General features: G+C 44.6%; 1 protein-coding gene across 1 annotated transcript; it reads right to left on the reverse strand.

Moving 5' to 3' along the window:
• Positions 1-65: 65 nt before the first annotated feature.
• On the reverse strand, positions 66-5742 carry LOC139214308 (kidney mitochondrial carrier protein 1). Its single transcript, XM_070845126.1, has 9 exons — positions 5584-5742; positions 5285-5432; positions 4898-4992; positions 4562-4647; positions 3631-3726; positions 3420-3544; positions 2289-2412; positions 1784-1864; positions 66-1232 (listed from the first exon to the last, which is right to left on the reverse strand). The coding sequence occupies exons 1-9, from the start codon at positions 5645-5647 to the stop codon at positions 1191-1193; spliced, it is 861 nt and encodes a 286-aa protein (XP_070701227.1). The 5' UTR covers positions 5648-5742; the 3' UTR covers positions 66-1190.
• Between the last annotated feature and the right edge of the window lie 6392 nt (positions 5743-12134).

Genomic DNA, 12134 nt, shown 5'->3' on the forward strand with positions numbered 1-12134 from the left:
TGCAGCTCCACAGCGCCACCCTGTGGTGACAACAAAGCAAAACACTGACATGGTGACATCGGGGTTTTTGTCTCGTTTATTTCAAATATACGGCGCCGCAGCAGCGTTTACATCGACATGGAGATTATGACAGAATCACACTGGCTTACGCTTTGGCAACATGTTCATTCTTTACAATGAAAGCTCACAGATTAGCATACAGCGTGCAAATACAGTATATGGAAATATACCCAGGGGTTTACTGAGGGCCGTGAGCAGTGGTTTTAGTGACTTAATGGACACAGCTTATGTCTTAGTGGTTTAAATGTGGCGTTTCTTACATAACGTTCAAGTTTTAATAGGAACATATATGATAAGCCAAGAACCCAGGGAGTGAGTGACCCCCCAGCTGCCCCAGGTTATATTTACCGTCTACACTTGCTGCCATGAGGGACCGTTCTTCACTCTGTTTATGTCACGTATTACAGTACGCCGACACATTCTTGGCTCTTGACTCTGTAAATACTCCAGGGAGACTCTTAGAATAAATAATTTCACCTTTGCACACACCCAACTCCCAATTTAGAAACACAGAAATAGAGAAAATAAAAAATAAAATCTAGTCCAGGTTTGTTGACTCATGCACACAATCGTCTTTCTTTTCAAAAAGGGAATGATCACTGCGATTGTCAGCTGCTATCCGGCATTCTCAGTCCTTCTGCAGCTCAGGTGCAGACAGCCTGTATCACAACCTAAGGCACTCAATTTGGAGATCATGTAAGTGTAGGGTTTTCCATTAGAGCCATTTTTTTAAAAGGAGCTACTGACAGAAGAAGGGTGTCGTTACATCCTGGATTTTTCTCCCATTTAACAGTCAAAAAAAAAGGTGACATGAATCTGAGGGGCCATGATCAAATATAACTGAGGCTCAGCGGTTAAGCTTCACAAAGCATCTAGATGAGATAAGACATCAGGTATGAGCGTCTTGCACACTTGCCACTGGCTTTAGGCGACATGGAGCCCAAACAGGGGATGCGGCAAATTCTCACGCCGCCCCTCGCACACGGGTCGACGTCAACCCCCCCATCGCCTCGTTCGGTGGTTCCGTCCAGGATCCTTCCCCATCCAGCCAATCACGTTTTTTGGTCCTCTCGGCTCGTCTCGGAGCGTGCGCTCACACTCATCTCTTCTCTGCCGTCTCATTCTGCCGGTCAGACGTCGATCTTCTTCAGCTGTTCGTAGGTGAGGAAAAACTGGACGTGCAAGTAAAGGAGCATTGGTATGAAGAGTGGAAAGGTTGGAACGTGAGGCTCACTGAGGAGTTTTGGCTCTTTTCTGCACTTGAGCTCAAAGCCTCCCTTGTTTCTGTTTTGTTGTTACCTCGGCCTACTCTGATGGAACAAGCCAATAATCTCATTATCTGTCAGGCCTGGTCGGAGCACGATGACGACCTGCCAGCATTCGTGTTCCCGCTGTAACTCTTTGGCCTTTGCAGGAAGTTTCACCTACAGATCACTCCCCACTCCCTCCTCCTCTTACCCCCCCAGTGAGGGCCCCCATGGGTCTTTTCTTACCGAGGGGCAGTGGGGTGCTGGGGCAGAGGTTTCACAAGGTTACATAAGGGAGTTAGCCGGTATTAAGCTAAGCATTCCTCCTCTGTAGCACGGCCTGGAAAACCACACGTCACTGAATACACAACAGAATTCACAACTCTTCCCTCCTGATTTCTCCGGCTCAAGCGATGTTGCATCACAGAGGATATATGTAAACACACTAGTGCACTAATGAGATGGTTTAAGGATACAATGATGTTCCATGGTCCCAGGCGGAGCCAGTTGGGAAAGAAACCCTTGTAGAGGGCCATGAAGCCCTCGGAGCGCCACGTCTGCAAAGAAAACAAACATGCTAAAAACCCCATTTTATCTTATTATCCTCTGATGATCGTTGTGCAGACCTCTCTGGGCGCTTTTTAGCTGGGATTGGGAAATCAGTGACATTAAGGTTTAAGCTAGATAATCAACATTACTACGTTGCATTAAAAATTCATCATCGCAGGCAGAAATCAAAGACAGGCACTTCCTCGTGGCAACGGGTCAGTGATTATCTAGTCTAGATCTAACAATGTTCATACTGTTGGCTGCTTTAAATGTCAATGTCTTACTGCATCTGAAGCAGCAGACGTGAGATACCCTCATTTTTTGTGTGGATCACACTTCAAAAAGACTGGATCCTACATGTCACTTTCTCAGTCAGCCCCCCGCCCCCCACTGTTACAAACACAAGTATAAGATGTGGATGTTGTGACTGACCTGCAGTAAACAGTCCAGTGTTCCCTGGTACAGAGCCCCTCCCCTCTGGTTCATCATGCGCGTCCGGACAACGTCCACCGGGTTGGAGGCCAAAGCCCCCGCTAGACCGCACACAAAGCTGGACCTGGGGGGGCAAGAGAGACACGTTACAGTGATAATCTGTGGATTCTTTATTTCTGTCCATTGATTAAATAAATGGTGCTAATGGTGCATAGCTGTGTGCTGCTGCCACAAACGAAACAAATCTAATTTCCTGCAAGACTGGTGATTTAAAGGGATAGTCTGGATTATTCTACATTGGGGTTGTATGAGGTACAGATCTATAGTTAGTGCATTTCTTACAGTAGGTTGCCGTCATCGCGCCACCAGTTTGGAGGAAGTTTAAGAATATTTTCACCACTTCAAATTGCACAAGCTGTTCTCTTTTTGTTTGCTCCAGACTCCATTCACAAAAACAGTCATTTTACCTTGCAGAACACAGGAGTTGCCGATCTACTGCCGCCTTGACTGGTTAGTTTCTTTATGTCATTGTGCCACTTTGGTGTGTCAAATAGTTTGTGTGGATCCAAATTAGCAGGTTATGTCGACTGACTGAGGCAGCAGGACCACAGCAAACTCTTGTTTTCTGTGAGGTAAAATTACTGTTTTTTTCTTAGGAGTCTGGTGGCTTTGACGTGAGTGGACAGAAAAAGACAAAGGCTTATGTTCCCGTTGAAAAGAGCTGACAGTACGGTAAAGCAGTGAAGATATTCTAAATATAGCGTACACTGAGACTCACAGCAGTACACTGCTTAGCATCTGTGCTCCTACCTGCTCCTCTTCACTGGGGGCGGGGGCGTGCTGACCAGAAGTACCCCACTTAAACTAATCTGAAGTATCCGTTCAACCAACATTTACCAACACATTAATGTTTAGAAAAGCTTGAATTAACTGTCTACAGGTTCAGTAACTATTGTGTTATATCAATTAAGAGGAATGGAAATAAAATAAAGAACTCAATGGTTGCTTGTGAGATATCTCAGCTCTAACGACGATGGCAAACACATCTATATGTTGGCGAGGGCTGTGTATCATTTCTCAGCTCCCAGAGATAACAACAAGACAGGAGGAGGATCTCCAGGTGACTCTTACAGGAAGTGTGTGTACACAGTGTCCCCCATGTGACCCGACAGGATCAGATGCTTCTTGGTGATGTCATAGACCGGTAGCTCGACCCCGACCACGATGGCCGCCCGCTGAGCCGTTAGAGAGACGCCCTAATGCAGAAAGAGAGAGAGGGAGAGGGGGGGGTTACATGACTGACTTATCAATGCACACGAAGCACTTTCCAGGCGTCCTGTACCTTCCACAGTCCTCGTGTTCCCTCCTCCTGGTAGATGTTGATGAAGTTGCCCATCATGCTGCCCTGGATCACATTTCCCTGAGCCTGCATGCGGATCTGGAAGGACAGAAGGAGATAACGTTCGTAAAAACACCGAACTTGAGACAATGAAATCGTGCACAACCCGTTTGGAATGCTGCAGGTTCAACAAGCCAAGTGTTTGCCGCAGGGGCGTATTAACCGAGCTCCAGTCAGAACGTGCAGCCAAAAAAAAAAGTTAGAAGGGGTTTTTGGCTAGCACAACATCCTAAAGCCTTTTCTCTATCCTAGTTTCCAGGAATTCTCCGGGCCCTGCTTAACTTGTTTTCATTTATTGTGGCTGCTGTTTACAGATCAGCGTCAGTTCGCCGTCTGGCTCCGTGGTGACTTGGCGGCGCAGTTAGAACGTGCCATGAAGAAAACACAATGTTCCAAACCTGCAGCCACATCCGTTAATCGGGTAACCCTCACCAAACAGACAGGAGGTCATTACGGCCAACAGGGCATGACGAGAGGAAGCCGGGCAAAGCTCACACACAGACACACACGTCATATTCATACACCCGTATCATTTACAGAACACTATGTTAAACCTCAGAGACTTCAGTTTATAAATAATCCTCAAGAGGGGTCTTGATAGCGCCACCCTTCACTCCACTGGGCATGCTATCAATAGGCGACACCCACGGCCTGGAGCTGTTAGACACTAGAAAGGGCACATCAATCCTACAGCCTACAGTAATTACAGCTGCAGTCTGACAGAAGATGGCTCTGTTTGCTCACTGGAACATTTCTGCATGACTTGCTGCAGTTCTGAGAAATTGTCAAACCTGCTCCACCTGCTCTGGAGAATTTAAGTGGGACGAAAAAAACAAAACGAGTAAAAACAAGACCCGACACAGCAAATAGCTACCTTCAGCACATCAGTGGGGTTGGCGATGGAGGAGGAGATGACCCCAGAGAGAACACCACACATCACATTAGTCAGCAATGTCTCATCTGAAAGAGGAGAGGAGTGGGAGGCAAGACTGTGACTGTGAACAAGACACCATCGATCAGTTACAGTTCATCTTTGACAGAAACACACAGTTACAGTTACAATTAGCTCTTTGTGTGGAAAAACCAAGGAGAAATATTAAAGTAGGTCACACACACACACACACATCTGCACGAGGAATGTGCATGTGTGGATGGGCACTGGTCACCGCCCTCTTAAATTTCAAAGACAGAAGGAGAAAGTGGGACTCACCCTCTGGTCTATCAACCAGCAGCCGCTTAAAGCTCTGGTATGTGCCAATTTTGATGGTCCCGTAGGAGGCCTGGCGCAGCATGGCAGGAGCTATTCTGTACAAGTCAAAGGCAAAATGTATCACACACCACCCACAGTATCTCAGTGGGATTCAGACACCCACAACTGCCGTTCCTCATCCGGCCAAAACCTCCAAAATCCAGCAAATAAGGAGAGGAGACAACACTGAGACAGGCAAAGACAGGACAGGGGAGGGGGCTGCAGCAGGAGGTACATGAAGGCTGGTAGAAAGAGGAAGTGTTAACATCCAGGAGGAGGAACAGGTGAAATAGTGGCACATTTGGCTCCAGGTTTTGGAGACAAAGGTATGCAGAGCAGCACACTGACCCCGAGTACAGAGCGCGGAGCCCCTCCTCCCTCCCTATCCGGGCCATGGCATGGAGCATGCCCCTGTAGCGGATCTCTCGGTATTTGCTGTCGCCCACTTGGCCTTGGACCTGAAGCCGAGTCTTCGCCAGGTCGATGGGGAACGTCCCTGCAACACAGACCGCCGCGTGCCACGTTACCGGGCTGTAAACCCCCGACACACACACACACACTCACACACACCCCCGACACACACACACTCAATCCATTACGCGTAATCCGCGCAGCTCGGCCTCCCCGCCGCCCCGCTCATCACTCACCGCATTCCGCCGTCACAGACGCCAGCCCCCCGTAGACAAAGGGCTTCCAGTTCACGTTAGACATTTTCTCTTTCAGTGAGGGGGGGTGGAAGACTAGAAAACTCTGCGGGGACCGTGAGGAAAGAGTGCAGCTCGTCCTGGTGGGAAGGTGCAGCACCGCTTCTCTCCCTGCCGGCGTCTGAGCAGCTCAGCCGGCCCTGCGTGCTTCCTGCGTGCACCCCCCCCCCCCCTGCAGCACACACATCCATCCATCATCCTCCTGCTGCTGCCGGTCTGAGCCGAGGCCCCGCCCACCGCCTCTCCCCATTGGCCGCTGCCCTCACTCGCCCCCGCCCACTTGCCTGTTGCTAAGCAACCATGCAGGAAGGAGCCAGCAGATCATAAATTTAAATGAAGATAATTTAAATAATTCAATATAGTTTAATGTGATATTTAGAATATTCCAACATAAAAATGTCCCAAATTTTAGAGGAATTTTTTTAAGAGCAGAAGCCACCAAGTAAGTGACTGAAACATATGGAAGTAAACATGATGAAGTTCACCAGTTACACAAACAAACACATTAATAAGTGAAATATTTACTTTACTTCCTGTCCAAGGCCTATATCATTTTCTTTACAGTGTCAAGTGTGGTTTAAACGTCTCTGTACCAGTGATGCACCAACTCTACTCTTGAGTTAGGCCACTGTTGGATGTGCATCTTCACCACAAACAGCGCTGTACTGTCTCGTATTTCATTTGTAGGAGGTTGTCACCTGTAGCACAAGACGGTAATTGGCTGGTTTTAATAATAAATAAGGAAAAACGGCACATAATTAATGTAAAAACTCTCACCAAGGATCATTACTGAGATGTTTAACATGTATGCAGGAATTAATTTAGGATAAATTGGCTTTTCGTACTTATTTTACAGCAAATTAACGTAACAAAAGTCAACTCTCCCCATCACACATATATCACCCCCTGTGTGTAATCACAGCCAGGCTACACAGAGCAAGTGTGAGCTCATGTTTAATACCAACAGTTTAAGCATTTCCTGGTTCAATTCTCAGATATTGAACCAGCCTTCTCTCACTCTGCGTCACATCACACACACACACACACACACCAGAACGAGAAGACGCATCCGGCTGTGTTTTAATCAATTTTAAATCAAGTTACATGAAAGTGTTTTCCTGAAGTATGATGCTCGTGCTTTTCTCCTTTATGTTCTTCAGTAGGCAGAACTTTGGTATAGGCTGCCATTTTTACCAGACGTTTGGAGAAACACATAAAGACGAGTCTTCAAACACCTAAAGTGCTACTCTAACCTGAGTACTACATCACTGCAAGGACTCTGACACTTCAGAGAAAATATAAATGTTCTTTTGCCCAGAGAACCAAAACATCTGGAGCACACATGTGACTCAGGCTCTTTAAACAGTGCAGACGTCCCAAAGGAAACTAAAGGAAGCTCCTTCTGTTGTTTATTGACAAAGTGCATCACATGGGTCTATGACAGGTGATGCAGGTAGGCCATCGGTCATAGGGACATGTGTGTCGTGGCCATAGCACGGGCTGGGCTGTAAATGCTCAACAGCGAGTGAGCAGGAATGTCCCTATACAACAGTATATGGAGTAGTTGAGGTTACAACCTTGACCTTTTGATACTTTAAATTAATTCTGGTGATAACACTTACAAACTTTACTTAAGTAGGATTCTGAATGCAGGACTTTTTCTACTTTTACTTAAGAAAAGGAGCTTCTTCCACCACTGGATGTACTAAAGATACTATTATTGCTATTTATGAGTATTTGTTCTAGTTTATTTCTTCACTCCTTTACTGTACATAGAGAGAGTCAAATTCCTTGTTTGCTTGTACAAACTTGGCCAGTTTAAAAGGTGATTCTGATTCTGATACACCCTCAAACGTCCAAACCTTTTGGTGCTTTTACACTCTTGGACCTTTGTCTATAAAGTAAAGTCAAGTAAATAGCAAGGAAACAGACACACCAAACAGGAGAGACATCACAAATCAAAGTAATAACAGAATGCAGTGCAAACACATCCCTCCATCCCTCCATCCCTCCATCCATCCATCAAATATGTGATTGGGAGCTTTTTAAAGTAAAAATCACACTTCACACTTTCTGAACGTGTCGTCAATCTCAGAAGTGTTTTGGTCTTTTAGTCGATTCCAGAAAAACCAAATTATATCTAAAACTATTTAAAAAGAAAACCCAATAACTCTAAAGTGTGTGCACAGCCAGTGAAGTGACCTTAATGAGAGGAGACGTCCACTTCTGTGGTGTTTTACTGTAGTTTGATCCCGCTGCCACTAGAGGCCAGAACAGCCCCACTGTACCACTCTGCTGCACGGCTCACTGACAGCACCACCCAGCAGCCTGCTCCCAGGTGATGGTGGTGGCCCAACCTTTTTTACATACATCACCTATGGGCCAATCAATATCTGCACAGCTAATTACAAAGCAAAGATGTGGCTGAATGATAATATGCGTGTAGAAAAAGATAGTGACCAACAGCAAGGATGTGATTCTGTATGGACGACACTCTTCAGCTTATCTGCTTTCTATCACGTTCGTCCTTCTGGGCTCAGGTTCTGGGAAGCATTGGGTCTATTCTCCTGACTGCAAGACATTTATCTAGAGCATATTTATTATGATCATATGCTAGTTGTATTGTTTGATTAATGGGTTGGCTATGGGTCAGTAACCTCAGTATTGCCATCAGTACGTTATTAACGACCAAGGGGAAAGAGGAGTGTGTGTGTGTGTGTGTGTTTGCATGTCTGTGTGTGTGTGGCGCTTGCACGGACAAACGCTACACACAGCATCGACAAACGGAAATAGATGAATGGAAATATTGCAGTTTTATCTGAAACCAATAAGCAGAGGGAAGTGTGGTGCGCCTAAAAATGGCCACGTTTAATGTGGTGATTTGTCAAAAGGAGCCTGAGAACAGACCTGGGATAGAAGAGGAGGGGAAATATCTGTGTTTTGGTGCCGTGCAGAATAAAGAAGGAGCCGTACAGCTGTGGTTATTTAGGAGAGCACATAGCCTTACGTTACTTTGTCATTAGTTTGACCTCACTAGAGATGTACACACCTTGTTTTATAAGTGTGGGAAAAAGCTGGGATGCTTACTGAAGTGAGGGATTCATGGGAAAAACCAGCGTTTCGTGTATTCTGGGCATGTGCACGCCGAATGTTTTATCCTCTGGCACAAAGTGCATCGTGAGCTAAATAGGGAATGTGTGTTTTGCACTCATCCTGAGTTGAACATCATACTAATGTCACTGAGCATCACTTGACTGGTGTTTTACACTGCAGAAAAATGTGTGTGTGTGTGTGTGTGTGTGTGTGTGTATGCAACTGTAAATCATGACAGTAAGTTGAGGTGACTGGCGGTAACAAGACAACACAGTATAATGTGTGTAATGTGAGGATGTATGTGGGCTGAAGACAGTGTGCGGTTACATAAGCCTGGGCTACTTTAAAATGTGACATGTATGAATTACTCTGGAGGAACAGTTTGACATTTTAGGAGATACATTTATTCAATTTCTTGCTTGGTCTCAGACTAACAGAGAAAGTTAGCACCACTCTCATGTTTGCAGGCAACAGCCAAGTGATGTTTGGCTTAGTTTACTTTAGTAAAACCGCAGCTAGTTGTTTTTACATTTTGGTTTTTGTTCAGATGCAACAGCCGAGTAATGACGAGTAACCAGGCTAGCTGTTTCCCTCTGCTTCCAGTCTCTATGCCAAGCTAAGCTAAGCTAACTAGCTGCAAGCTGTAGCTTCATATTCAACGAACAGACAAAATTTCAAACCATTTTAAGCTCATGAGGTGGGAATATTGGGGAAAGTGTGATTCTTACAGAAGTCAAGGGGGTGGGGGGGTGTTAAGTCACAAGCTGCCCTTTCATGCTGAAGGGTTTAAACGCCCACACGTCCTACATAGATGGAGGAAATCATCAGCTCCTCTTTTGTTTCCTTCCCTGTTTTTCCTCCAGTAAATCCATGCATTCAACTCCATCTTAGGGAGAGTGACTCATGTACTGTACCCAGTAGCTGTTGATGTACTGTAAGGAGACTAAAGCAGTGTGCTTTCACTAAACATACTGGTTACGGTTTTATCCCAGTTTCTACGGATGCATTTTTAATTTTCTGGTGGCAATCATGTAGGAATTAGGTTTTTTTTATACTGCGTTTCACTGGAACCATCGTAATTATGTTTCCTCAATTAAAATAATTATTTGCAGAGGATAATCAGTGCAAGGTGAGAGTACACTGATGAACACTGCCTCCTGCACACACACACACACACACACACACACACACTTGTGTTGTTTTGGTCCTTCTCTATCTGGTGAATTATTTTTACCCCATCCTCAGGGCACCTCTGAACTTAATGGGAAGCGAAGGCTTGTCCACTATGGTTAGTGTGTGTGTGTATGTGTGTGTGTGTGTGTGTATATGTGTCTTCATGTGTGACTGTCCTAGTTGTTTACCATGCCCCCTCTCACACTGCTCCTCACACCCTCCAGCTCTGAGAGCATGGACTCATCACCACGGCGATGAATGCGACATGCTTCATCCTGATTGGCCGGATGCGAGCTGTGACCTCGCAGCTCCTCCAATCAGCATCCAGACGGGGGTGGGAGAGGTGAGCCTCAGTTATACAAAACTCTCACATCATAGTGACGTAAAAATAACAGTGTTTTTCCAGACACACGTTTATTAAATCCATTCCCATAAATCCCTGCTTTGCATTTTTATTTTAACACCATATAAGGAATTCTCAGAAGACGTCAGCACAGATCCCCGTGACTCACCGATGCTCCACTCGTAACTCTCAAACATCCACAGGTGCACTGTGTGTGGTTACCTTGAGTGTCCTGGTTGTCCAGTAAGCATCCAGCCTCCTCAGGGTCACTGCCCTGTCAGCAGGATTCCCTCATCAGGGCCTCCAAAGAGCTGAACGTGGAAGGTCGCTCAGTGATAGAAAATTCAGGAGGAGGTCAAATTGGAGAAATTGTTTAAAAACTCGGATGAAAGCTTAACTTTGCCGAGGCCTTTTGACTTTGACCTTAACCTTCAGCTAATAAGCAGTAAGAACAGCTGGCTTACTGTGGCTGGGGACAGTCAACAGTATGAAGTGTGGGAAGAGACTAAACACCATTAAGACATTAAGAAAAAGAACCAAAAATAAGCTGCAGTTTAATCAGATGAATTTCAGTGATGAACGTCTGAGGAATAAAATGCAGTAAATGAAAAGAACAAGCTGTGACGTGAGGAGAGGAGGATGATCCGGACAGAGCAGCACTTTTTCCACATCTGTTAGATTTAAAGACCCCATTCTCCTTCTTCTTCTTCTTTTTTTTTTTGTTTAGCAACAGTTACTTGAATGTTTGACCTTCACAGAGCAGATATATGTCAGTACACAGTATGACACCAGACGGCTGTTTGGGTTCGACACGGTTTTGTGACATCACAAGTAGTTAGGAGCCAATCACGGGCCAATGTGCAACACAGACAAGTATGATGAGGAAGCTTGAACTCTACACGTGAGTGGACTTGTTTCCAGTAGTGAAACATTTTTAATATTTGAATGATAATATTTGTATATTTGCAACTTCTGGATCTTTCAAAGCGAGAGAAGGAGTAGGTGTAATTAAGCACAGTAAGCCATAAAACACATCTAGAGATGTTTTAACTTTTTTTTTTTTATTCAATTATTTGAAATATAAAAACAAAGAACGTGAGGTCATCATGGGTGTTACATTTAAAATCTCAACACATTTTTCTCCATACATCATGTCATACTATTCTGAACAGAGTGCATACACAATCCATTTTTCCCATTGTTCAGTACATTTCTCTAACTCAAGTCTTAAAACAAAAGTAAGTCTCTCCATACAGTAGATTTCTTTCACTATCCCACGCCACTGGGCCAATGCTGGAGAATCAACCTGCAACCATTTTCGGGTTATAGCTTTCCTGCTACTTGCCAAAACTATCTTCAATAAATATTTATCTTTGTGTAGGAGTGTTTCAGGTATTTTACCAAGATAAAAAGTAACAAAAGAATAAACTAACTCCACTCCCATTACTTTGTTTCTCTCATTAGACGTCTAGAGATGTTTTAAGATGCAGCCACAACTTTTCCCCAAAACAGTTTTTAAAAAATAGTCTTCCTTCACTTTCACTTTTCACTGATCCTCAGCTAAACATGCAAACATTTATTTTAGTTCACTCAGATCCTCTAAACAAAACCTTAAAAACATGTTGATACTTTTTAAATTCACATTTCTGCGAATTATTTCCTGTCCAATTACCTCCCTATTAATTTTCTACAGCAACATGCACACCAAGGCCCCAGGCAGAAGAGACAGTGAAGAGCTGGAGTGACTAGCTGTGCAAACAAACCTCTCAAGAAGAACACAGGCTGTGACTAATAGAATATATTCATCTAATAACTACATTTTTTTTTATAGAGAGTTTCCTGACATTTTTGCACAGACAAGAAAATAAGAAATCTGTAGTTTCAA

The sequence above is a fragment of the Pempheris klunzingeri genome, chromosome 15 (assembly GCF_042242105.1).
Source record: "Pempheris klunzingeri isolate RE-2024b chromosome 15, fPemKlu1.hap1, whole genome shotgun sequence".
In the NCBI taxonomy this organism is placed as follows: Eukaryota; Metazoa; Chordata; class Actinopteri; order Acropomatiformes; family Pempheridae; genus Pempheris; species Pempheris klunzingeri.